This window comes from Prenolepis imparis, unplaced genomic scaffold (assembly GCF_030444845.1).
Source record: "Prenolepis imparis isolate NDT839.2.m4 unplaced genomic scaffold, iyPreImpa1.0 SCAF_7, whole genome shotgun sequence".
Taxonomy (NCBI): domain Eukaryota; kingdom Metazoa; phylum Arthropoda; class Insecta; order Hymenoptera; family Formicidae; genus Prenolepis; species Prenolepis imparis.
In genome coordinates this window covers 10,049,627-10,076,356 of record NW_028141165.1, presented here as the reverse complement: position 1 = coordinate 10,076,356, position 26,730 = coordinate 10,049,627, and the positions used below count along the sequence as shown (strand labels likewise).

At 35.8% G+C, this 26,730-nt stretch overlaps 2 protein-coding genes and 3 non-coding genes across 14 annotated transcripts in view; 3 read left to right on the top strand and 2 right to left on the bottom strand.

Annotated features, from left to right (window-relative positions):
- Positions 1-1,399: 1,399 nt before the first annotated feature.
- Positions 1,400-14,245, bottom strand: LOC145938065 (uncharacterized). 5 transcript variants are annotated; one of them, XM_083041421.1, is made up of 7 exons: positions 13,845-14,245; positions 12,712-13,504; positions 11,861-11,923; positions 10,695-11,124; positions 8,431-8,764; positions 5,325-5,918; positions 1,400-4,827 (listed from the first exon to the last, which is right to left on the bottom strand). In XM_083041421.1, exons 4-7 carry the CDS (start codon positions 11,087-11,089, stop codon positions 3,295-3,297), a joined length of 2,856 nt encoding a protein of 951 aa, XP_082897547.1. In that variant the 5' UTR covers positions 11,090-11,124; positions 11,861-11,923; positions 12,712-13,504; positions 13,845-14,245; the 3' UTR covers positions 1,400-3,294. The 5 variants fall into 5 exon arrangements, with proteins under 5 accessions (XP_082897547.1, XP_082897549.1, XP_082897550.1 ...); XM_083041423.1 differs by having other exon boundaries at positions 13,873-14,245; XM_083041424.1 differs by lacking the exon at positions 12,712-13,504.
- On the top strand, positions 1,579-1,650 carry Trnam-cau (transfer RNA methionine (anticodon CAU)). Its single transcript has one exon. It is a non-coding gene; the product is annotated as a tRNA-Met (tRNA).
- Trnak-cuu (transfer RNA lysine (anticodon CUU)) lies at positions 1,941-2,013 on the bottom strand. Its single transcript has one exon. It is a non-coding gene; the product is annotated as a tRNA-Lys (tRNA).
- LOC145938064 (cytospin-A) overlaps positions 5,905-26,730 on the top strand; it is a 49,824-nt gene continuing 28,998 nt past the window's right edge. For 2 of the 6 annotated variants that reach the window (XM_083041420.1, XM_083041414.1), the window contains exons 1-2: positions 5,905-6,862; positions 25,090-25,193. In XM_083041420.1, the coding sequence (XP_082897546.1) occupies positions 6,716-6,862; positions 25,090-25,193 (251 nt within the window). In that variant the 5' untranslated portion in view covers positions 5,905-6,715. Of the gene's footprint in view, positions 6,863-15,978; positions 16,145-16,831; positions 16,966-18,028; positions 18,203-20,948; positions 20,997-22,832; positions 23,299-25,089; positions 25,194-26,730 lie in introns of those variants that run through there. The other 4 variants (XM_083041417.1, XM_083041418.1, XM_083041416.1 and 1 more) reach the window with 4 other exon arrangements.
- On the top strand, positions 26,281-26,352 carry Trnac-gca (transfer RNA cysteine (anticodon GCA)). The gene has a single exon. It is a non-coding gene; the product is annotated as a tRNA-Cys (tRNA).

Genomic DNA, 26,730 nt, shown 5'->3' with positions numbered 1-26,730 from the left:
ATTATTTAGACGCGCAAATCAATAATCTAAAGATCCGTTCATTTGATTTCCCGCAATAAACGATACCGGTACCGCCATCTGTGGTTTGTCGGTTAAATTAACGAGGAAAGATTTTGCAGAATCTATAACCTAAATAAACAATGCATCTATATGATGTGCATTATTTATTTCCTAACCATGTATTTTTAGAGCGTTAATTCTTGAAATTAATATGAATTATATAAATTATTATAGCATTGTCTGCACCGACATTTAATATTATTATAAATTGTCATCATATAATATCGATCAAATAAATGCAACTATATATACATTACCTTTTATATCCACATATTAGATGTTAGATTTATAAATTACAAAATTCCAACTGTTTAATTAGATCTCTCTCATTGATTAAATTAATCTCTAATTAAATCTCTCTCACTGATTCGAAGATTTGCTTAGGGCACGCAAAATTGAACTGCATGGAAAATTCCTGGAATTAACAATGTAAAGATGATATACTTATAGACTGTTATTGACAAAAACAATTTATACGATTATTCATAACACGATTCACGTTTAATTGACAGTAAAATATCTTCTCGCGCGTTATGGAAAATTTAACTCACCGACATTTTTTTTTATAATAATTGGTGCTTACACAAAATATCTTTTATGCGATACGAATACGATAAATGCTAGAGTTCAGTGCGCGAACCAAGTAATGAATAATAAATTTTAATCTCGTGCATTCGTCAATGTGTGACGCGGAAAATATTGGGAAAAAAAATGCAACCTCTGATATGTGACGTGCGTTTTACTTTCGCACGCGCGGTCTCTCCGTGATTGCGTTAACGTCTTTTTATCGATTGTCCCTCGCACGTGCCTTATACTCTTATACAATGCAGATGTGGCATCCGGAACCATCAGGCGTTCCCCGGCTCAGCGACTAGAACGTACAAGTTCGTTCCTGTTGAATCACGTTTTATATAGCTCTGCTGCCTCACCGGGCTGAGTCACGAGACGGACTGCGGTCACTTATGTTGACAAGATTGCCCACATTACCTGAGATTCTGAGATTGAGACCTCTGCCTAACAAATGGTCGATTTTAATGTAGATTGTCCACTCTATGAATAGAGCGCTTAATGCCTTTTAAATTTTAGATGATGCAACTGTAAAAATGGAAAAAAATTAAACAGACATACCTATGCAGTTAAAATAAAATAATGAAATGAATTAATACAGAATTAATTTACATCACACTGTAGCAGTTGTCAAATAAATATAACGATGATATATTTTTAAATAATTCTGAGAATAAAAAATAAATCTTTCATTTCGTTTCTTTATATATATGCTTATTCCTTTATTTGCAATTTACTACACTAATATAAATTAATACAATTTTGTTACACAGGAAGACAAAAATATCATATATTATATTTAGTACTATTATAATTCGGTTATACAATATGTGCTATGAATCAATTTAAAAAAAAATTATATTTAAAATAAAAAATAAATTATAATTAAATTATTAAATTCTTTTTATCGAAATAACTATTAGTAAAGATTTATGCAACAACTTACCAATAAGCAGAGTGGCGCAGTGGAAGCGTGCTGGGCCCATAACCCAGAGGTCCGTGGATCGAAACCACGTTCTGCTAAGATATTATTTTTGTTCTTCAAGATTCTTTTTTTTCTAAATATATATTGCATATATAAAATGTATACATCCAGAATAATTTTTTGTATTATTTAACAATTCTCTGACAAATTTTGTATAATGTACGTTTAGTAAAATATTAGTTTATCTTCTTCAAGATATTTTTTTTCTCTCACGATCTTTACAGTTTTCATAAAAATTTAATTACAATATATTTTCACATAAATATTTAATATATTGTGATTGTTCATTTAAAAAAAAAAATATCTTGAAGGATAAAAAAAATAATGTCGCCCAACGTGGGGCTCGAACCCACGACCCTGAGATTAAGAGTCTCATGCTCTACCGACTGAGCTAGCCGGGCTACTTGCTACGTAACAGTTTCTGTTAGTATATTAAATATATTTACATGATTATATATAAAATAATACTTGTGCACATATGATTTCTTCTATTATAATACATTAAAATAAATTAAATCGCATAAAAGAGATAAGTAAGAGATATCTAATAATGAAAATAGATAATTATTGCACAAAGTAAACTTTTATTAAAACTCTTTTTTGCATTTTAGTAGCAAATAGCTCGTTCCAATTCTGACAATAAATATATATATACAATCGTTTTCTTTTGATAATAAAATGAACACAAGTAAAAAGTATTTTAACGTCGCACTAACATGCATCTTTATGGCACGTGAATGTATTTTACTGTCAAGTTGATATATAAACTTATTTGCATAATATCAGATGTAATTGTTCACCTTAAGAGATGATATATCGATGGTCCCTTTCAGTAATAATACACAACTTCTCAGTATTTTTCAGATTACATATTCTCGTCACGATGCATTTGATAACAACAATAACATCTGTAATCAAACCGTGCTTTGCGACGAAGTTATTAACAATCTAAGCAATCTAACAAACTAACTAGAGATCGAGAAGCGTTATCCTACATACAGTATTTTATCCAATATACAATATTAAAGAGATTCTAAAAAGATTAAATTTAAATATATACGTGCACTTTCGCGTTAAATAAATATACGTATTTATTAGTTTAAGCGTTTTCATGTATGAACACATTGCATTGACAACATTAACAATACCATATCTCAATCTCTGTCTATTATCTTGTAAAGATATCTTTCTCGTTTCGAAAAACTTTATCAATCATCAACTTCTTCATTTCATTTGCATATATTATCAAAACATTTGATACTCAACGCGTGAGTCGCAATTTATGGCAGAATCGAATGTTACTTTTATATTAGACATGTATCTTCTAGATAAATGGCCACATATGTAAATAACGAGTATATAAACTATAATTGTTTAGGGAATCTTTAAACATTCTTTTTGTGTAAAAGAGAAATTGATTTTTCCATAATTCATTCTCACGTTATTTTTAATTATCATCTTTACGAAATCTTGGAAACCTGTTTTATTATTTATCTTTTTTCGTATAAAAACTATCGATAAAAATTTCAAACTAATTTTCTTCTATTAATTATGATGCATCAGTATAAATTAAAAAGACTGCGGAATATTATGGAGAGAGAATCAATCGTCATAAATTAAGAGGACTATTTCAAAGGCCATTTTACTATACTTAAAATTCTTACTCTTATGCGCGAAGAGAGTTAACGCATTCGTATTGCGAAGAACAGTGCAAATGTTATAAACAATGTTAAACTCTTTCCCTGCTCGATTCTGTTCGCCGTCGAGCAACCGGGCGGACATTCCAGAGGCTCGGCGGTCCGATTCTCGTAGAGAAGATTCCTCATGATCTTTTTACCTTCGCACGAATTCTCCACCCGGACGAACTGGATCTTCCGCGTTTCGAGGAACTGTTCCAGGTCCATGCGACAACGCCACTTGAGAGGATTTCCGGCGAATTCGACGACGTGCAGATGCTGCATGCTTTGCAAGTCGCTGGTGAAGATGCACTGCAAATCGTTGCCCTCGAGATTCAAGTAGACCAGCTTGTTCAGGTGATGGAAGGCGCCTGGCGCGATGTAACGGATCGAATTACCGCGCAGATCCAGCCGCTCGAGATTCTCTATGGTGAACCATCCCGTCTCGATCGACGTCAGCGGATTATCCTGGATGGTGAGCCGTTCTAAGGAGTCTAGGCCCCTGAAAGCGCCCGCCTCGATCGTCCTCAGGCCGCTATTCCTGATGATGAGCTCTTGTAATTTCGCAAAATTGTAAAGAGAGCCGGCTGGTAGATGAGGCAGGTGTCCCTCGTGAAACTCGATGGCGATGGCATCGAGCGGGACGCTCTTCAGCAATGACAGATTGCCGCCAACGCAACGATACCGCGGTTTCGCGGAGTCAAAAATTCTAGTGCAGGTACCCTGAATCCTCTCGTCAAAACGACCTATCGAAGGTGGCTCGGTCGTAGTCGTCTTCGAGGTGATCACTGCCGTTGTGGCTGGAGTCACGGGTGTCCCGGTGATGTGACAGTCGTCGCTCGCGTCGAACAGGGTCTCGTGATTGTACGGTATCCTGCGGGAATCCAGGAAGTTGATCAGCTTAGAGCCACACAGGCAACTCCACGGATTGCCCGTCACCTTAAGAGAATATAAATGCGGCGCCTTGCGTGCCATATGTTCCACGCCGAAGCAGTTCATATTGTTCTCGGAGACGTCGAGGCTGTACAACCGCGGCAATATATCAAACACTTCGTTGGTGATCCGGTAAATGTGATTTCGCGAGAGATCCAAGTGCTGCAAATTTGTCAGGCCTTCCAGCGCCTCGGATGTCATCGATTTCAATTGATTGCTGTGCAACGACAGGTAGTTTAAGTTGTACAAATCAACGAAGGCGCGATACTCGATCGTCTCGATATCGCAATCGCGTAATTCCAGCCTGGACAACCAGCCATCGAAGCGGGCGAACGCTCGAGTCGGGATTGTCTTCAGATTCGAGAGGATGATGCGGATGGTGTGCGCCGAGTGAGGTATGACGTCCAGTTCCTTCAGCGAGGCAATGCCACTGCAGGTGAAAACTTGCCGCGACGTCTGGGTCCTGTCTTGCATGCAAGTACCTCTGTGAATCGGTCTCTCTGTGCGAATCTCGATCGGTGGTCTTACAATGGTTATATTCTTGTCATGCAGAGTTTGCTCGAACGAGGTCCAGCGCACCTGACCGGTAACCGAAGTCGTCTCGGTCTAAAAAAAATATTTAGAAGAATGTTTAATAAATCATCTCTAAAATTTTATGTCGATTTTACTTGGTGTGAAATAAAATTATTTTATTTATTGATAAATATCGAGATTTTTAGAAAATAGTTTTCTGATAATTGCATTTTTATAAAGGAAATATAATATAAATATAGGTTATATTAAAAGAATATCACACATCACAGAGTATCATATAAAATCATATATAAATATATTAGATGCAAAATTCAAATTAAGATAACTTTGGTTATCAAACATTAAAGATATATAAGAATGTTCTCTACTCGATATTATATGCATGATTATTATACTATTATAAAGAGAACTATTATAAAGAGAGAAATTAAATAATCAAGAAAAAGTTTACTGTTACAACCTTCTTTATGTGTGTGTGTTGGCTGTTACTATATTTTCCTCAGAGACTAAAAATTTGCATTTCCCTCTTGCAGAACACAATCAAAAATCGTTATCAAATCACCACTTACGTATGTCTGCTGTCCTCCGTCATCGGTGGGTTCGACGACGACTTCGTCTTCCTCGAAGCATCGACCCGTGCTCTCGAAACCGATGTTACGATCCGTGAGGAACCTCTGGAGATTCCCGCGACATTCGCAGTACCACGGATTACCGACAGCATCTAGACGCTCGAGGCGCCCCAGATGCGCGAGTTCGTTTACCGATAGGCAATGCAATCGATTGTATCGAACGTCCAGATGGCGCAGGCTGCCGGCCAATGGGCGCAGCGCGCCAGTCTCGATTCGCGCGATGCCGTTGCGCGCGAGGACCAATCGGCGCAGCGCGACGAGATCGTCGAACCAATGAGCGGCGACCGCGGGCAGCCGGTTGCCGACGAGCGTCAGCCGTTGTAGCTGATGTAGACCCGCGAACGCGCCAGGCTCGATCGCGCCGATCGAACAATCGCGGAGCTCCAGACTACGGAGGCTGTTGCCGAAGCGGAAGAACGCGTACGTGGGCAGACGATCGATCCGCAACCCCCTGATCTCGAGCCACGTAGTCCTGTCCGGGAGGCGGTCCAGCGACGTTAGCGCGCTCGTCTCGAAGCGGTTCCCGGGAAGTTCCTGTAAGAGAAACGAGATAAGATATCGCCAAGATTGATCCGCGAACGTGATAAGGGAGGTGAGCTCGTTCTTTTCTTTTGTGCACCGATCGTCAACGATCCGCGTCATTAATCTCTTTCGTCTGTATTTTGCGAGATCTTGGTTATGAGATCGTCAGTCGCGATACCCTAATCCGGGGTTCCAACTCTTTTCTCCCCCATTTTCGAGCTTCGGACGCTTCAATTATCGGCGATAATCGAGCGTAATTAATTGCCAAGGTCATAGATAGTACGGTAATCTTTCGATGCGCGGATGTTTTTAACGAGAGTCATATAATATAGATTGCATATAGATTGCACATCGCGCATGATTTTCGTCCTACGATGAGCCAATCAGCGATAACTTCACGGGTCACGTGATCAGTCGCAAGTTGCAACGAAAGCTTCGCGTTCAAATCAACCGACACCGACATTTCGTGTGCTTCGCGCGAGCTGTACTTCCGTATTCGAACAAAACGAACGCGTTTCCGCCTGTAATATGTAATATAATATTCGGCGTCGCGTAACTGCGTGTCGAATGCGTGTCGAGGTGTGTCGCGATAGACGGTAGCACAAAAGAAATCGCGTGCCGACTCGTCAAACGGCCGAGAAAAGTGAGAGGGGCGGGAGGGGAGGGGAGTCGCGAAAAACGGTAATAACCGTTTCGTCGATCGCGTGATACGTTTCGAGCGCGATTTTCGGCCAAGTGCGTGTGCGTTGAGTGATATATAAAACGTTCCCCTCCTCACGCGTCTATGTGCGTGTCGGTGCATCGATTATATGTCGCGTGTGATTTCCGGCGATCGTGAAGTGAACCGGCGTGTCGCCGTTGGAGTTCGAAAGCAGGTGCCGGCCAAAAGAGATAACGATGCCCGAAGACATCCAAGGATTCACGATGCTGCGAGCGCGATTTCGCTCTCCGACAATGTGAGTTTGTTGAGTTTTCCTCTGAGAGAATGAATGGATGAATGATAAGTGAATAATTATTATTTAAGCGCTCTTTTGGGATGGCGTTCCAGAGAAAGAGAGAGAGAGAGAGAGAAAGTGTATGACTTTCGATGCAATAATGATCCAACCTAGAAATGGAGGAAAAGAGATAAAGAGAGAGAAAGTGCAAATTACATTAGCTTGATTAACACATTAACACCACGGAGAGTTACTGAAAATCGTGAAATTACGATCTTATCTCTCTTGTAACTTGAGCCATCATTGGATCATTACTGTACTAAATATGAATTTCTACTCCTGCTTTATGAAACTTGATGTAGTTTTTTACTGCTAAATTCAAATGCATCAAATTTTCGGAATTTTTAAAAAATAATTATTTGCAAAATCGACAAAATATTCAACTCGAAATGCGAAGAAAACAAAAGTTGAAATCGTACATAATTAATTTTGATATAATATATATTAATAATTTGTAATATATATATATATAATTTTCACGAGTTCTTTTTTCTATGAAACAATATTTATAATTAAATATCGACAATTTATCATCTTATTAACGTTACATTGTGTTAATATTTTTCAACAACTACAATGTGTCAGTCTAACTTTCTTTCGCGTATAAGATAATATCAGTAATTAAAGCATAGAATAAGATATTATACGGTCATTAGACGCGTAATTATATTCTTAATTAACTATCATCACGCATTGAATTTTCTTTCGCGATATGTACGATAAACTGCCTTTTTAGGTGATAGAAATCACTGTAATAAAGATGATTGCGATATTATTAGGTACGCAATTATCGAAGAGTTTCTGTTTTATTCTGAGACCGCAACTCGGTTCTCTGCGTGAAACGCGATATCTTGAAAACAACGAAACTCTACACTCGACTCGACTATATTGCTTAGCGTCAGTATACATATACGAGTGTATCGATTACCTACAATTTGTTCTGCACGCATCAGTCAAAAAATGCATTCGTCAGAAAGCATTTTTGCTATTTATCTAAGGCTATAGCACACAAATTTTTAATTCATGATATTTACTACACGAACAATTTAAATTTGTTTGAATCAAAAGCTGGGGGAAATAAAATTAATTTATTTTCTCTTAGAATTTATCCTGAAAATCATGGAAATCGTGGGACAATATGGTATGGAAAGAAAATTTTATGAGAATTAATATTTATCACAATAAAAATAATATCTATTACAATAAAATATTAAATGTTTGATTAATTTTATGCAGTTTAGTAAAATTAATCAAACATGTTTTATATTTTATTGTGATAGATGTTATTATTTTTATTGTAATAAATATTAATCAAAGAAATTCTAATAAAATGCTTTCCATACTATATATTGTTTTACGATTACGATATGATTTTCAGGATAAATTTTATAAGAAAATTCAGTGTACATATAAATAAAAATTTTATAAATATAAAAAAAAAAAGAAAAATGTGCGCATGAAAGAGAATGAAAATTTAAATCGTCATTGTTGGAAATAACATTATAAGTATAAAATGATTGTCTCATCACCTCGTGAATACTTATCGGTTCGATGGTTATCATCGGAGATGGGAACGGAATATCAATTTGCGTCATGCACTGCGGAATTTTGTGGACGGTGCAGATCCTCGGTCGAACCCTGCATTCGATTTCCTGAACGATCGATCTGTCGTGAAAGAATTTCTCCATTCTTAGTCGACATTCGCACAACCACGGGTTGCCGTCGATGCGTACAGTCCTGAGGCTCGTCAGATGCGACAGCTCCTCCACGGAGAGACAATCGAGGTCATTATCGCGCAGGTCTAGAGTCTCCAATCGCGGTAACGTGCGAAAAACATCGGGCTCGACGTGCACCAAGCCACATCTGGAAAAGAGAATGCACTTTGTGTAGCGTCCGTGTCGAAAGTGCGCGTATTGATTTTTTAGACTTTCGAAATTAATTAAAAAATCGAGAACATGTTCACGGAAAAAAATAATTAGCTACCATAGTTAAATTTTAGCTGTCCCTATATTGCAACTTGAAATTTAGTTATCATGCCTAAATTTTAGCTATGTAACTAATATTTTTTAGCTATAGTTTAACGGAGAATTCTACAACTAAAAAATATTAGCTATCATAGCTAAAATTTAGGCATAACTAAATTTCATGTGTAATATAGGGACAGCTAAAATTTAACTATATGGTAGCTAATTTTTTTTCCGTGTTCAAGAATTTAAAAATCTAGGAATCCTTGCGCTAAAATTCGCGAATTTTAGAATCTCGCAGATATTCGAGGATGTTAGAATGTCGAAAGTGTGCGTATTGATTTTTCAGAATCTCGAAATTAATAAAAAAATCGGGAGCATGTTCAAGAATTAATCTAGGAATCCTTGTGCTAAAAATCCCCTGAATTTTAGAATCTCAGATATTCGAGGATGTTGGAATGTCGAAAGTGTGCGTATTGATTTTTCAGAATCTCGAAATTAATAAAAAAATCGGGAGCATGTTCAAGAATTAATCTAGGAATCCTTGTGCTAAAAATCCCCGAATTTTAGAATCTCAGATATTCGAGGATGTTAGAATGTCGAAAGTGTGCGTATTGATTTTTCAGAATCTCGAAATTAATAAAAAAATCGAGAGCATGTTCAAGAATTAATCTAGGAATCCTTGTGAAAAATCCGCGAATTTTAGAATCTCAGATATTCGAGGATGTTAGAATGTCGAAAGTGTGCGTATTGATTTTTCAGAATCTCGAAATTAATAAAAAAATCGGGAGCATGTTCAAGAATTAATCTAGGAATCCTTGTGCTAAAAATCCCCGAATTTTAGAATCTCAGATATTCGAGGATGTTAGAATGTCGAAAGTGTGCGTATTGATTTTTCAGAATCTCGAAATTAATAAAAAAATCGGGAGCATGTTCAAGAATTAATCTAGGAATCCTTGTGCTAAAAATCCCCGAATTTTAGAATCTCAGATATTCGAGGATGTTGGAATGTCGAAAGTGTGCGTATTGATTTTTCAGAATCTCGAAATTAATAAAAAAATCGAGAGCATGTTTAAGAATTAATCTAGGAATCCTTGTGCTAAAAATCCGCGAATTTTAGAATCTCAGATATTCGAGGATGTTGGAATGTCGAAAGTGTGCGTATTGATTTTTCAGAATCTCGAAATTAATAAAAAAATCGGGAGCATGTTCAAGAATTAATCTAGGAATCCTTGTGAAAAATCCGCGAATTTTAGAATCTCAGATATTCGAAGATGTTAGAATTAAAAAATCCGAAAGATTCGAGGTTTTAATAATTGAGAATAATCGAGGTTTTAATTTTGTAACTTGGGATGAATTTTGGTGAATTTTTAGGCTCTCTCTTAATTCCGTAGGTTCTATTAATCGTAATTATTTTCTAATCGTTGATATTCGGATACCAGATGACGTCACGCTCGCAATGGTACAACGAGTAACTAGGTCATCGACACTATCGAATATATAAGACGCTTTACATAAGTCGCTCCATCTGACCTCGATTTGTTAATGTCCTCGAATTTTATAGATGTAACATGTTTCTCGATGCAACATCATCGATTACAATTTATATATACGAGTCAAATGTGGGATCGAATGCCGAAACAAAACATTGCCAAAAAAAAATCTCTAGTTGATAACAATAATAAAATTTGTTCAATCATTATTCTCTACTGATATATATATTGCATTTTTAAAAAATGAAATAAACTTTTTTATATTTCAATATTTGAGCCTTCTCTCGTCACGATCTTGTTTATAATATTGTAATTTATGTAAGAAGCCGATTATACCTGTCCAAGATCAATCGCCTGAGATTCGGTAGGTGACGGAACCACGCGGCTTTCGCCACGTGGATCCTCGTGCCGTGTAATATGAGCCAATCGAGTCGTTGCAGGCCGCGAAACGCGGCGGGCTCGATAACATTCACGTGACAATTGTAGAACGACAAGCGACGGAGATTCGGGAATCGACGAAAAGCGTCGTCGGGGATTACGTGAAAGCGCGACACCGAGAACTCGATCCATTCGGTCTCGTCGGACAGATCGTCGAGGTCGCTCAGGTCGCCGTGGATGCACGCGTAGGCGATCGACCGCTCGTTGTCGGCGATCGGGGCTAAGCTGCATTTGCCGTGCACTCGGCCAATTAGACCGACCAACGCCCAAAGCAGCAATATCGAATTGAACATCCTTCCTCTCGTAATCACGAGTGTCAGTGGGTCACCTGGAAGGTGTGACGATTTAGTATGATATCAAATTAAATGCTCAATGTCGCAAATTATATTCAATTTGATACACAGAGAGAATTTTCTCTTGGAATTTACCCTGAAAATCATGGTAATTGCGGGACAATATGGTATGGAAAGAATTTTATCAGAATTTCCCTGATTAATATTTATCATAATAAAAAATAACATCTATCACAATAAAATATGTTTGATTAATTTTACTAAACTATATAGTAAATTAATCAAATATGTTATATTTTATTGTGATAGATATTATTTTTTTATGTGATAAATATTAATTAGAGAAATTCTCAAATTCTCATAAAATTCTTTCCATACCATATTGTCCCACGATTACCACATGATTTTCAGGGCAAATTCTAAGAGAAAATTCTCTCTGCGTACGTTTTGCATATATAGAAATAAATATGTAAATAGAAATATTAATCAGTATATAAACCGAAAATTAAAAAGATGTAGGGTGAAAATTTAACTAACGTAATGAAATGTAATAATATTCCAATTGCAGACACTCGCGTATAATTTTTAAATATTTTGTAAACTGAAAATATATATATTTTCAAAATTATAATAATTTATTATAACTTATTATTTAACAATCAGTGCACTCATATACAGATACTCAGAATTTAAAGTAAAGTATCAATATTTCCGTAATAATTTTCATAATCGAAGTGTATGTATAGTAAATCATAGTAAATATCCCTTTACCTGAAAATTGATACTGCGTAATTTCGCCCACTCGTTTCTATGTTCGTTGAAATCTTTTTAATCCTATAAAAACGCGTAATAAATATTAATTTCGATATTAAAGCGCGCTAAGAATAATTTTTAATACACATATAAAATAATAGAATAAATGACGAATAAATAAATCATTGCAAGCTATTCGCGTATCGCACCGATTATAACGAATTTCGCGATGATCTCACGGTTAGAGAATAAACAGAAATTTAACATGTTGATTCGTTATAAAAGTGTGTCGTGATGTTTGGCTAATGCCAAATTTTCGTCATGTCGAAATCTCGTTGCGTTTAATGCACGCTCAAACTCGTTGTAAAATAATCCGACTTTATAGTATTTTTTGCGTAACTCAGATATTTTATCTGGTAAACTTGACGTAACGATGTTTGCATCGAGCGTACCAAAAAGAGTTAAATAGATTTTTCGCATATCTAATAGCTCAGTCTGCATAGCAGATGTGATTCTCTTATGCATGACCATAATGAAGAAAACCAAGGTTGAGAGAATAGATTAAGTTTTTTAACGCACATTTAATGCGGAATCACGAGTCTTGTTTCCAAGTTAATTCTTTTTTTTTTTTTTTTTAATTTTATGTTTATTGTAGCATCATGTATGCAATTCATCAAAGATCGCAACATCTCTTTAACTTGCAACACCAATTATTGAAAAAAAACCACGGATGAAACATGATGTAAGATTCTGAAGTCAAGTCTCGTAAGGAAGATAAAAGATATCTTTTTTTTTTACTATAATTGCGCTAATTGTAACACCGATATGCCGAACACCTCCACCGTAATTAGCATTTCGGATCGACTCACCGCCGTTGTAAACAATATCGATTTTGTCACTAGACAGGCACTATAGCGATGCGTCGCGCGACACTGACGTTCGCATCTGTCAAAAAAGCGGAAGAGCTTCGCGATCTATCGTACCGCTGCCACCCACGGGTCGGTCATTCCGTTTCTGCCAAGAAGAGACTTGATTTTCCGCGGCGACGACGACTTCCTTCCTCCTTCCTCCCTCTCTCTCCTACAATTCCCCTTCGATCGGTCGAAGCGATGCGCGCGCTCCTTTAATGGTACTTATTTTTCCAATCGCGCCATCGCATTTTTCTTTTACAATCAGCGTTCTTCGTTAAATATCCGACGTATTAAACAAAATCAGCCTCTAACTTTGAAAATTATTCGTATCGAAAGAGTAGAGAAACGCGAGAAAACCTCGTATGCGGAAAGCAATCTAACAAGCCGAGCTTGTATACGGACATTTACTTAATTAGATGTTTGTGCGTTCAAAAAAAAAAACAAATCAGTTGACGTAGAGAAACGCGCTAATGCATCTTGCTCTCGCGTAAAAAAAACGGAGAACGTTCTAATGATGTTTCATATCGGAATTGATATAAAGATCGACGGAATTGTACCATACGAAAAAGAGAGAGAGAGAGAGAAATGCATCGTCAAAAAATGTGATACGTCCGATAAGCCACGACATATGTCACGTCGATAGGTCGAAACGACTGAGCTCGTGAATCAGCTGCTTCCTCGTTATATAAGCTCGTAAGGCCAAGGTCGCCCTTGTTCCTTGTGCCGGTAGTGGATGCACACCGATTCCTGCCTGCAACGACCTATCTTTAGCATGGCGCGTTCTAGTTTGGCATAAAACTACGACGCGTGTTACAGGGTGACGCACAATTCGCGACTCGAACGAGCGGGGGTGGTCGAAAATGGAATTCAATTTCTTTACGCAACATCGAAAAAAGATATAAAGATTCCGCGTGAAAATCTTCCTTTGCCTATTTTCTCTTTGCAAGATTTATATAAAAATATATTTATCTGTATTTTGATACATATATATTTATATAAAATTACATATATGATTAAACGTCAAATATTTGTTTTCTATAAATCAATTATTATATGCTGATAAATGTATAAAATGTCGTCGTTTTCCTTACCCTCGTTAAAAATGATACATGTACATACACTTTTAAATATCATCCACAGAGAATCATTGTCAATCTTGTCATTGAAAAGTCACTTAAAATCCTTAGAGCAAATATGCTCTAAGGGAAAATCACACGTTTAAAAACTGCTAAAAAAAAAAATTACGTTGCATTCTGTAGAATATAATTAACAAGAAAAATAATCCCTCCCCACGCGTCGAAAGATGCTCGGGATCAGATTTAGCCAAATGATTAATGCGGATATTATAGTCGATTCTCGCGATCGAATTTTGATTTTTTTTCTCTTCGTGAAAAAGCTCGCTTCCTTCGCGAACTCGCGTTTCCTTTTCGTGACCTATGGTACCGTACGGACGGTCCACACTCCACACCTGCGTCGATCCGCTACTACGCCCTGCGAAAATGGTAGCGCTCTTCGGACCGTCAAGGTCTCTTGCTCATTGCCGACGAAGCCCTCCTCGTCTCTCTTGATCTTCTCCTTCTCCTTCTTTTTCCCTTCTCTTTCTCTCAATCTAGCTATCTATCTTGGTTTCTCTTAGGTAACTGCATTTACGACGACACACACACACATACACGTGCACATATGTGAGGAAGTGTATATTGTCTCAAAACGCTCTATTTGTCTCCCTTGATATATTCCCTCTTTTGCCTCGTTTATTTCCGCATCCATATCAAGCTTTAATTTTTGATTTCGCAAATTGTTGATTTCGGTCATAATGTAAGTAAAGATGGAATTTAATTTCGGAAATAAAGCGTATTTGTTATCTATTAGTTTCAAGCAGAGTTGGCAATGTTTTTTAGTAAAACTAAAATTCGTGAAGGCACAGAATCTTATCGTGATAGTGGATGTAAATTTGTCAACGAATTTATAGTCAGTTTTTTCAAAGAACATCTGCGGCATTGAATATATCTTATTGTTAGTTATTAAACGTAAGAAGTTAAATGTTTTGAATATTTCAGTTATTAAACGTGAAGAAATAAAATCTTTATGACGTCAAAGTTATGCTTTAATTTAGAACATTATGATTTTGCATCTTAATTGCATCCCGGAATGTGTCTCGGTATTTCAAGTTTGAGTTGAGAAAAAATCGATTGCGCGAATTAGCAGAAAAAATTACTATTAAATTACAATATATATGAATTTTTTATTATTCTTTACAGCAATTCGATTAATTGATTATAAATAACTGTGAATTATTTTTGAATAAAGATATATTATTTTCTTCTTGTTTATTATCTTTGTTTGCTATTGAGCTGTGTCACATTAAAAAAGACATAACAAAATTAATAGTCACATAAAGCATGCATGGCTGCTTGTTTAAAGTCTGTAATTATGACGAGACGTAATGTGTACTACTATGTATGTTATTATCTGATGCGTTGGTAGCTCGCGTTACTTGTGTATCACGATACGCATTTTGTTATGCAATGTCACGGCCTAGTCCAGAAATGCGCATTATGTCATACAGTCCGCGGATGTCTAACTGCACTTTGGCAGAAATATAATCAACAAACGAACGATCTCTTACGCACTATTTACTCAATTGATAATTTGACTTATTTAATTGTACATAGAAAATGGTTACAGGAATTGATGAGATATGAGATATATATAAAAAATATATATAATATAAAAAATATATATATAAATAACTTCACATATCTTGACATTACATTTTTGAGAAATTAAAATTTTTGTAAAAATTTGCGAAATTATCCTTTTTCGAATTCTTGGTCTAATCGTATCAATCTCGATAATAATGCTCAATCTTATCTATCTAATATAATCGAACACATGTTTAAAAAACAACGCATATAATTTACGCGTTTATTGAACAGAAAAATGAAAAATTCAAGCAAAAATATTTTTTCTTTTATTGTGAGAGAGACAAATTAGAAATATCTTCAGCCAGGTTTTAAATTTTATTTTAGCGAAATCGTGCAAGGAACTCAAAATCGCGCATTTACAGATACTTGTTAAGACTACGAAAATCGCGGCCACGAAGATCGTCACGGTGCATCTGTCCATTAATCCATCTATCCATTTACCCATCCTTCCGTCCACTTTGCCATCCAACCCGAATGTTAAAGACGATGCGTCGTCATCGCAGAACGGCAGTCTCGCGCAGGCAGTCGTTCGCGACGCGTGCAGTTTCGTGTTCGTTTCTTCGTTTGTTCATTCATTTCGTTACCACCAATCGTTATAAAGCGTTATAAAGCGAGCACTAAATACACGATCTTTTGCGATTCTGCGATGATCAACAGCGTCTCCGTGGTGTCGCGTGAGCAACTTCGTGAGTATACGCGAAGTCGACAGGCTGTGACAATCGGGCTGTTACGATTAATAGATCGCGCAATCTCTATCGGGATCGTTAATGATACAACGATCAATATTGTCATTTGTCTTGTGTGTAGAATCATTATTATTTATCTATTACATAAAGTATTATTTTCCATGCGATATCGCGTAAATTATTCAGTTAGAAAATACATGTATCTTATATTTAATAATTAGACTCACGTTTGTAGTAGAATATACAGAGATGATTATTATAATTAAATGCGTGTATTATTTTTTTCTAATTACAAAACTATGGGTGTATATTTTATGTATAATATTCTAATATTTTTTTCTAATACACAAATAATATTGTCAAAGCAAATTTTCATTATAACGTTATATCGGGTATTAAGAGATTCCAACGCCTTATTGAAGTGCCATAATTATAAAGTCGAAAGAATCTTTAAGAATGCCTCAGGATTTTCTGACAATTTTTAACATTCATATATGGCTTAAAAATTGTATTTATCCACTTTTCTATTCACTCAATCTTATCACACTACATTTTTCTATTAATTAATTCGCAGGACTTGTGATAGTAGAAACATTTTTAAGCCATCTTTGGGATGTAATAGAAAAGGGGTGATGAGTCTTTTTCGGTCATCCATAAAAAATAGGTTGTGCAATCTCTTGCATGCAGGATACTGATCGAGGGCAGCCGGAAGGAGAGTGCAACGGGCGGAAAAATGGATTCTCACGACGGTAGCGCGAGGTTCCCCCGTCGCGATCCGTGGTTAGATTTACGTGGGATGCCACGAGCCATAATCACGGCAGGTGGGTAGAGCCGAACAGGTATTTGGAGCGCGACAGACAGACAGGCGGGCGAGAGAGGGCTACTGTTCAGTGTTGCAAAAAAACGCGTAAAAAAAAACAAACGAAGAACGCGCGAGCCAGTAAACGAACTAGCAAATGAAATTAGCATGGACCAAGATGGCAAAAAAACCGCGACTCCATTCGATACCACGAGAAACTGATGTAGCAGCTTGCGCTTATTAGAAGCTCCAAGTTCTTTGGATATTCTTCTTTTAAGAAAGTTAAGTTTCGCGCGAAAAGAATTTGATATTTATGTAAATTTATGTACCGTGTAAAATTTCTAAAACCGACCGAATAACATTTAAACGGCGACGACTTCTTATAACATTCATCAACGTTGATTAAATGATGTATCATCGGTCATCTCGAGAGGCAACGATGACGGAAGCGTTGCTCTTGGAACACTAGACCGTAATTTACTGGAATGCGGGTATAATTCGACAGAAATGTGTGTGTTGAGAAAGATAGGCTAGATAGGCTTGATTTACAACACTTTTTATACGAGAATGTGTTTATATAGATTTATACATATAATAAATATATATATTTTTGTATATATTTATTATATAATATATTTAAAGAGTTAGACTTCTGAAAGCTCTATGTTATTAGAAGATTCTAATATATTTATTTGTATATGTAATGAACGTCATATATCTCACAAGATATGACTAATTTAGCTTTTCCCACATATAGTAAATTGACAGGATATAGTATATAATTCGTCCTCCTTTATGAGATACTTTATTCGCCAACTGGTGTCTTCCTTTCCACCGAATATCCCGACTTACAATTAATGAATTAATTGGTAGCGAGACGAACCGCGATGATAATGATCGAGTACCTGCCGAGTGCAGCGACACGATGAAAGTCTGAATGATTGAGAGCGCGAAAAGGACTCGACCGTGAGGAGGGAGTCACGTTGTGAAGAGAAAGAGAGAGAGAAGTCACTCGTGGAATAAGACCGAAAGGAATGGTGGCAGAATGGAATGGAGCATGGCATGGTATCGCATAAGACGTGGTCAGTTCGCATTGAACTGCCGAATCGGACGCGTCTCGGCGCGTCTCTCCTCGCGAGAGGGTCCGCGATTTATCGCGCGGATTTTCGCCGACCTTCGACATCGTCTTTTCTCTCTCTTCGAACAAGAGGCTGCTGGCGTTCGCGGGAAACAAAAGAATTGAAGATACCTATGTACAGGTGTGCCCCCTCGCGCGCGATTCCTCTCACGTCGATTTCCGCGATTTGCATGCCGACGACGACGCATGCGACGGGTCTCTATAAAAATCTCTCATTAGGACCGAGATCTTACGAACCAACAGTTTTCTCGAAGCAACATATATGTGTGTGTGTGTGACTTTCTTTTTGTTTGCATTGGGTAAAGGGAATCGTCTCGATCTCGGCGAAAGACGTAAATTGGATTAAAAACCGCATGATGCGACAGAGTATCAAGTAGTAGAGCTTCCGTGATTCCGCTGGCGTAATAAAGCTTAATTAGCAATGTATATGTATATGTACAAACGCTTAATTCCTTACGATGATAAGGCTTCCACAGAGAAATTTATAAAATTATACTAAACTCGTCTAAACGACAAAATATCAAGAGAAGAAAGATACAAAATTAAAATTAATATATTTCCATTTTGTTGTTCAATCATGATGTAATAATATAAAGTTGATAAAACAAAAAAATATTAAATTTTGTGAAAAAAATCGCGGAAACTCCTAGTCACAGCTTCGTCATTCACTTTATGTTTTTCTTCCGAATGCGTAACGGTACAAGTATAACATCGTGGTAAGAAGCAAATATTACTGCTCTATCTGTGTCGTACAAAGCGTGTTTAAATGTAATCTCGCGTTTTCTCGGAAAATCCGTTAATCGAACATTAAATTTTTTTGTTAATAAACTATTTTAAGGAATGAAGAAAAAAATATAATTCATATTTTATGAATAGATATTTTTACATATATTTGTGTGTGTATGTGTGAATTCTCTCTCTTTTTCTCCATGTTTTGTCTCTCTCTACCACAATGATTAATTAATTTATAATATTTTAATTTAAAATATTTGCACATGGAAAATGCATAAAGCTTGCCATCCCAAAATGTTGCAAGTTGGAAAACACTTAACTCAGTAAACTGAATCTCGTCCATTTTAATATTTGTGATTCTGACACGTATATTATACTTTGTACGGTCAAATCGGCCATTTATATTTCAATTTTTATAAAAATTTTATCGGCATCCTCGCTGTAAAACGCACCTCTCGGCTGTCTCTCCATACATAGTCACGCGATCCGCGGGATCGAACTCGTCACGTGTCATCGCTCGCCACACGTGCCGATGCACTCGCGCGAGAATCTGTGTCCTGGTTCGATGAATCTTGCGCATTTCCTCGGCAAAAAGTGAAATCCAGCGGCGCGTCGCGCTTTTATAATAAACGCACGCACCTGTTGCGTGAGATAATTTTGCGAGCGAAGGCAATCACCCGTCAAAGATAGGCGGTAAAGTTTAGCGATCCGTTCGCACGGGTGAGAAGTGTGGCTGAAAGCAACTTTAGAACCGCACGGCCCACACGTACGGTTCTAAAGCTGCCTTCATGCTGCGCTGCCGTGAAAATCGTTCCGATAAAGCAGAAAGAGCAGAGAGAAACGTGCAATAAATATTATCACAAGTACAATAGAAATATAAGACTTCTAAAATGGGTCGTTTGCGCGAAACGTTCGCGAAAGATATGAAAAATGTCAAGTTTTTTTTCTTATATATCTGGTTTTTGATAACATGATTTGAATATATTTCTCTATGTAAAAATATGTTTGGATTTATATCTATTTTTTTTTATTTATAAAGATATTTTTCAGCATTGTTTGATATTTTCTGGTAAAAGTAGTATGAATTGAATGTATACTCGGGCAAAGTGAGAAAAAGAGTACTCGAGGAAAATATATATAATATTTCTCTCACGTGTCTCTCACGCGCGACGTGGAGACCAGCGTAACACGCGTCTCGCTGTTATTGCTGCTGTCGTTGCCGACAAAGTGTAGGCAAAGTGTAGGCAAAAGACCTATCGCCGCCACGCCCTGCGGTTAAAAGCGAAAAAATCTTGAGCGACAACGACAACGATTCGCCTCGTTGCTGATTCACGCAAGCATAATAATCATCTCCGATCCATATCCTGCAGTTTCGCTCGAAGTAACGCGAATGGGTTTTTTTAGCGCACCTTCGGAAAAATTGTTATGCAATTAAATCATCTCGAATACTTTGAATACCTTTTTACGTTCTAATATTTTAGATTTTAAGGCCCATATTCTGGATCTTCTTTTATCGAAAGCGCTTTTAAACCTATTAACAGAAACTATAGGTTTAAAAGCGCTTTTATCGATAAAAGAAGATCCAGAATATGGGCCTAAGTTTTCCCGTATTTTCTTATCGATATTTTTCTCACTTGGATCCTCCACTAATTTCAAAATTTTAATATCTCTGCTTAAGATCCTTAATATCGATTTACGAAATCTTTCATCGATTTTTATTTTACGAGAATAAAAGAGTGAAATAAATTTATCGCAAAATGGTTAAATAATAATATTCATCCCGAAGCTTTACAGAGACATTGACATTGATAGTTAGCGCGCAAGATCGATGATATCGCAATTAGAATAATTTTAATGCATCGGCGATATCGCGACTAATCATAAAGCACGTATAGCGAAATAAATACATAAAAAACACTTGGTTCGTCCCGTTATTATCGTGCCGTGACGCAAAACGGTATTATTTTTACATTTTCGCAACTTATTACGCGCTTCAACTCGACGTCTCTATCGATTTTTTATCGCGATCGTGAACGGATCGTCATCGGAGAGCCAATGATCCGTTTCGTAGGAATTCCAATCCCGTGCTCGTGTCGTTGAGAGAAACATGCGACGCGATCGTCACTAACTAAGTAGGCAGGCATACATACATGTCATATACGGGGTGTCACGTGGTGCATGAGGTAAGAATTTCCCGAGGAAAATCTAGACGATTTCCACAATAGTTTATTTATATTTTGAAGACTTTAAGTTTCTGTTATTAATTATAGGTAAAAGCGCGTGATATGATCATAATAATTGTGGTAAAAATTATTTCATAAAACAATTTTCAAAGTATCAAAGTATTTCATTGTTAAAATTAAATTTTAATAATATTTGATTCTGTGTAACTTTGAATAATCTGAAATATCATGAAAATTAAAAAAAAGATATTAACAATTATTTACAGTTAGAGAGGAGTCTATATACTACGTGTTACTTATATACGGTCCCCTGAAATATCGCTGACAATGAGTACATGCGCGTATCTATTATTGAAATTGAATCGAAATCCGAAAGAGAGATCGAGGGAAACGAGGGGATTGATAAGATCGATATTCCAAGGACGCGAGGAGTCCGGAGATGCTGCAATTCGCGATACGAGAATTGCAAGGATGTAACACATACAATCCCGGGACGTTGTGCAACCTAGAATCCGTGATCCGAGAATGTAACGGTTCGAGAATGATACGATCCTGGTTTCGAAAAGTCGTGCCGAGAATTTAGCGATTCAGAAATTCCATTCCGTCCGTATAACAGTTTGAATCCGAAAATAATTCGATTTACATAACATATAATTTCGATATCAGATAATTTGCATTTACATCACGTGTATAATTATAGTCTAATGCTGCAATACCGTTTTCTTTACTTTGATCAACAATAAATGACTATATTTATGACGATAAAATTAAAAGTTAATTAAAACTGAGAAAAATAACCAAATAATGTAATGATGAACGACGCGCTCAAGTTTTAATCATCGCGACGCATCGAAGTCAAATCCTTTTTTTTCTTCTTTCACCGATCTATTATTCTTCGGAGACGCGGTGAATTTAGGACACCCCGTATATACTTTGAGTATTCCTCAGCGAGAGAGACAGAGAGAGAAAGAGAAAGATGGTACGGATGCAGGGTAGTACTTATGTACGTATGTACAGAGCGTAGTTACGTACCGGGCGTGCATCTTTATTATTGGCCGAGAGAACCTGGTACCTGCGAGGTACCCGAGGTTCGATGAACCTTGGCGAAGTACGCATGTATATGGACGTATGGCCTTCCGATCGCCTGGTGTTGTGGTATCCGCGCGGTTAAAAATCCTGCTACACGAAACCGCGCCGTGTTTTTCGCGGGACCAATAACACTCGCGGTCGCGCGCGAACGATCGGAGGAATCGGGATCGAAAAGGGATCTCTCAAGTGTCAAAAATAGATCCGACATTCTGACAATGGTAGCAGTAACGCTGTTAATTAATATCAAATTTTAAATATTTATATTTATAATTTTTATTCATATAAATCTTCGATTTAAAATCGATTCTACGTCTATCTATCTTTAGTGAAAATTAAAAAAAACAACGTAAAATCGACTTTAAATTGAAGATTACTTATATCAATAAAAATTATTATTAATGAAAGAAAATGTGGTTCATTATCTTTTTCTCTATATTATTTTTATGTAAAAATCTTAGATCGCGAAATCTCTGTTTATAGAACGCGAAATTTAATTTATATTTAAAGAAATATTTAAAAACGATAATTGAGATTATGATACTCGCGTTGAATTGTTCGTTACAGATATTAGAAAAAGCCTGTGTTACATATATGTATATTAAAAATCATGTATAGATTTTCTGTAATCGAATAGATGTTTCGTTATATACGCTCATCAGCAATACACGCAGAGTTACCTGTAGATATTTTCTAGCTTATCGCAGGTAACTTAATTCTTATCTTGCCAGTTCGAATTCCATCAGTCTTTGCTCGAACTTCCTCGGGTGTTGGTACGGGATCTATTACGCTTGCTACGAAATAATATTTCGCACGTTTCTCATTTGCTCGAATTTGTTTGTGTCGAACCGTTTCGCGCGATTCCCATATTATGCAAAAATCACAAAATAATGGCACGCAGATTCGATGATATATCTTTTTTTTTGTCGATGCTTTCATTAACACGCGAGGCGATTCTTTAGAAAGTATCGAAGTGCCGCTCTCGAAAGGAACATTTGATTTAATTAATTTAACTCTCTCGCACGTGGAGTAATGTGTGAATATGCATCGATAATAACTTAATAATGGGTGTGGAAAAGACTGTCATCTTTTCACGTATAACATGAGACGAATGTGTGTGGTGTGTATAGTGTGTGTAAGACAGTGATTCAATGTGCAATTTTATCTACTATTCAAAATGATTCGGCAGTTTCTAGATGCACTGAGTGGAAATTCGGTAATACTTTATTTATACATTCACATATCGGATATGTTTGTATATCTCTCTTAAATGTTCAATATACACTTTCCGCAAGAATAACATGATGCATCAAAAATATTTTTTATATATGTATACATACATATATACACAACGATTATATTTTTTTCGAAAATATATATACTGATGCATAAAACGTCGAGCTTTTATCATGTGATATACAATATACAGTAATGTGATATACAATATACAGAGAGAGATAAGACAATGGTAAAATAATGGTGTTCACAGTCATATCCATTGTCGGTTTTACAACCAATAAGCCGTAAGATTTTGTTTAAAGAAAAAGATTTATATAAAATGCAATATTATACAAGTAAATTAATACGACAAATTAAGTACATTCTTCGATTCTCGTTAAATTATTGCGAGACACTTGAATTTGCTTAAAAAGAACTGATATCTCTATTGTGTTAATCCAATTTTTATCTTATCGAAAAGAGAAGAATTATCTTATAAAATAATTAGTAAATTTAAATTTATTTTATTTTTTCGTGCAATATCGCGAAAATTAGATACAATTAGATGTAATTAGATATAATTTTTAATAAATAAATATCCAAAGAATTATATTAATTATACTCATTATTAATTAATCAATATATTAATTATACTTAATATTATATCAATTTTACACATGAAAAACAAGAATAGCTTGTCGTAAAAAGATTAATTATGCTAGAGTTATTATGCCATGTAATATTATTAAGATAAAATTATAATATATGTAATATTTTCAAAATGTGACAACTATTATACATATATTTCTAAATCAATTCGAGACTTGTCACCGTTCGGACGTTCGATTACTTATCCGATCATCGTAATATAAATCACGGCTGAATTAGAGCGTCACGGAAATGTTAGTTGGCGCGCGGCCACCAATAATTACTTTTATTTTTATTTAATACTCGTACAGGATAATTACACGTGTGTCGCACGTGCACGCGCAAAAGAGAAGCAAGTTGAGTCTGCACAAAAGCACCGGCGATCCGGCCCGACAATCGTGCTTTTTTTTTTTAATACAAAATCCCATCCGCGTGTCTGATAATTAATATAAAAAAATATATATATTAAATGGTTTACCCTACGCTTTAATTGTCGCCCCTTTACCGTGGTGCGATGCACGTGAAACAGAGCGAAACGATGCGTGTTAATGCGTTTTTGCGATCATCCCCTTCCTGATTGCTTATTTCTGCGGAAGATAATTTCCGCGATCTCTCTCTTTTTCTTGCTAGAACATTATCGCGTCGAAGATTGCGTTATCTGCACGAGCAACATATTTTTCAAAATCATTTTCTTATATTTCTGCAGGAAATTGATCGTAAAATGTCGAGTCTTTCTTATTATTTAATTTCTTCCTATTTTAATAATTTCTCTCTTTATACCACTTTAATAATTAAAATAGAATGCGCAAATATATATATTTGTTTTACTTCTTGTTACATTCTATTAACGTTACAAATGTTCCTCGTGCAATAAAGATACGCCTTTTTGCACTCACATTAAATGCTGCATATTACATATCTATAGAAGATCTCATTAAAATCAATTTTCGCAACTCGCATATGTGTGAATTTAATTATCAAATTTTATTTGTATCATTTGTCGTACTGTGTCGCGGGATTTCCGACGTTAATTAAAATTATAGTTAGAGCTTAATATATAATTGTTCGATTCGAATGCTTTGCATTGCAAAGTAACTCACAATTAACAGATATACTTATTGAAAAATATCATTCTTTTCAGACTCGAAGCGGGATGTCCGTGGGTTCGGGCGGGCGGGCACCGTTTAAACGGACCACCACGCAAAACTCTACTCTATCGATTACGAAAAAATCCAGCGCAAAACAGTAAGTACATTAACATTTGTTATAAGAATTACACTAAGAATTGCTTGTTGCTAATAAATAATTCGGTACAAAAATGCGTAATTAATATATACCTACTTATTATTTGTAGACAGCTTCATATATGTGTAATAAATTAATATTGAACTAGTTAATAGTATTAAACAATAAACAGTAATTGTAATGTAAATAATAAATTGAATTTCTTTAAGTTTTGATTGTCCAAAAAGGATAAATTGAAATCTAAATGCGACAAGCAATTTTTTATAACTGCATTCAACATATGAAAGATAATCTGTTATTATTTTATTAAATGTGTGTGAATGTAAATATATATGACGAGGTTTTTACAAAGTCCTGCATTATCGATCTCGTATCGAAACCGGTTCTTAGTAGTGAACGAGACGTTATGCAGAGGACGCCGACATGCTAAATTTCATCGTCGTATAGTGTAGGAATGAGAGAGCTCATTATCGTAATTATAATATAGGCGACATAGTATCACGGTATTCTTGTACGTCACGGTTCGGGAAACCGGTTATTTTTCCGAGAAATCCGTTATCCACCTGTCACTACGCAGATGACACTTCTAACTTTTGCTTCTGGGAATTCTTCTTCGCGACTCGACAAATCGTTTGGCGCCAAATTTCGCCCATTGATGAATTTTACTGTTTAATACGGGAAAATTGTCTAACTGTATATAGGTGTATATGTATTAGTTGCAAAATATTTAGCCTAATATTAAAATTTGAGAGTTATTGAAAATATGTGGAGTGTCATCATTTTAGAAAATATAAAATTTGCAGATTTTAGCAGTGAAAGGTATGTTAAAATTTGTTTGGCCTGGTTTTATATATATAATGTTTTACAATGAAATATTTTATAGTAATAATATCTCTATCTATTAAATTAAAATTTTAAATTCTTATCATCACTGAAAAATATTTTTTTTTTCTCTTCTATTTTATATGTACATATTGGATATCTGCTCATTGATTTAAGATAACGATAATTGTATGAATATTTATTATAAAATTTCATTGTGCGTTAAAGCTGTGAAAAACATTATTTAAAAGGGACAATCTTAATCGGGGATATAGCTCAGTGGTAGAGCATTCGACTGCAGATCGAGAGGTCCCCGGTTCAAACCCGGGTGTCCCCTTTCCTTCTTTTTATTTTACTCCTATCCCTCTTAAAAATTATTATTTTTATCCATCTTCGTTTATTATTTATGTTTAACTTTGTCTTTGATACAAATTATTTTGAAATATTAAAGAAAATCAATTATTTTTATATTAAACTTGGCTTAATTTTTAAAGATCAGTAAAAATACGTTTTACACTAAAGGAATTATTAAATAGTTTTATTATTTACTTAGATTTTCGTTTTCGCGATAAGTTATTGAAATTTTCGCATCCAGGAGAATCTCGCGCCAAGTGAACAATAAATCTTTCCATGAAAGATATGTATAAGCTTCTTCGTGGAAGAAGATATTATCCTACAACTTTATAGGATTATAATAATAGGTAGGCGCAAGGTG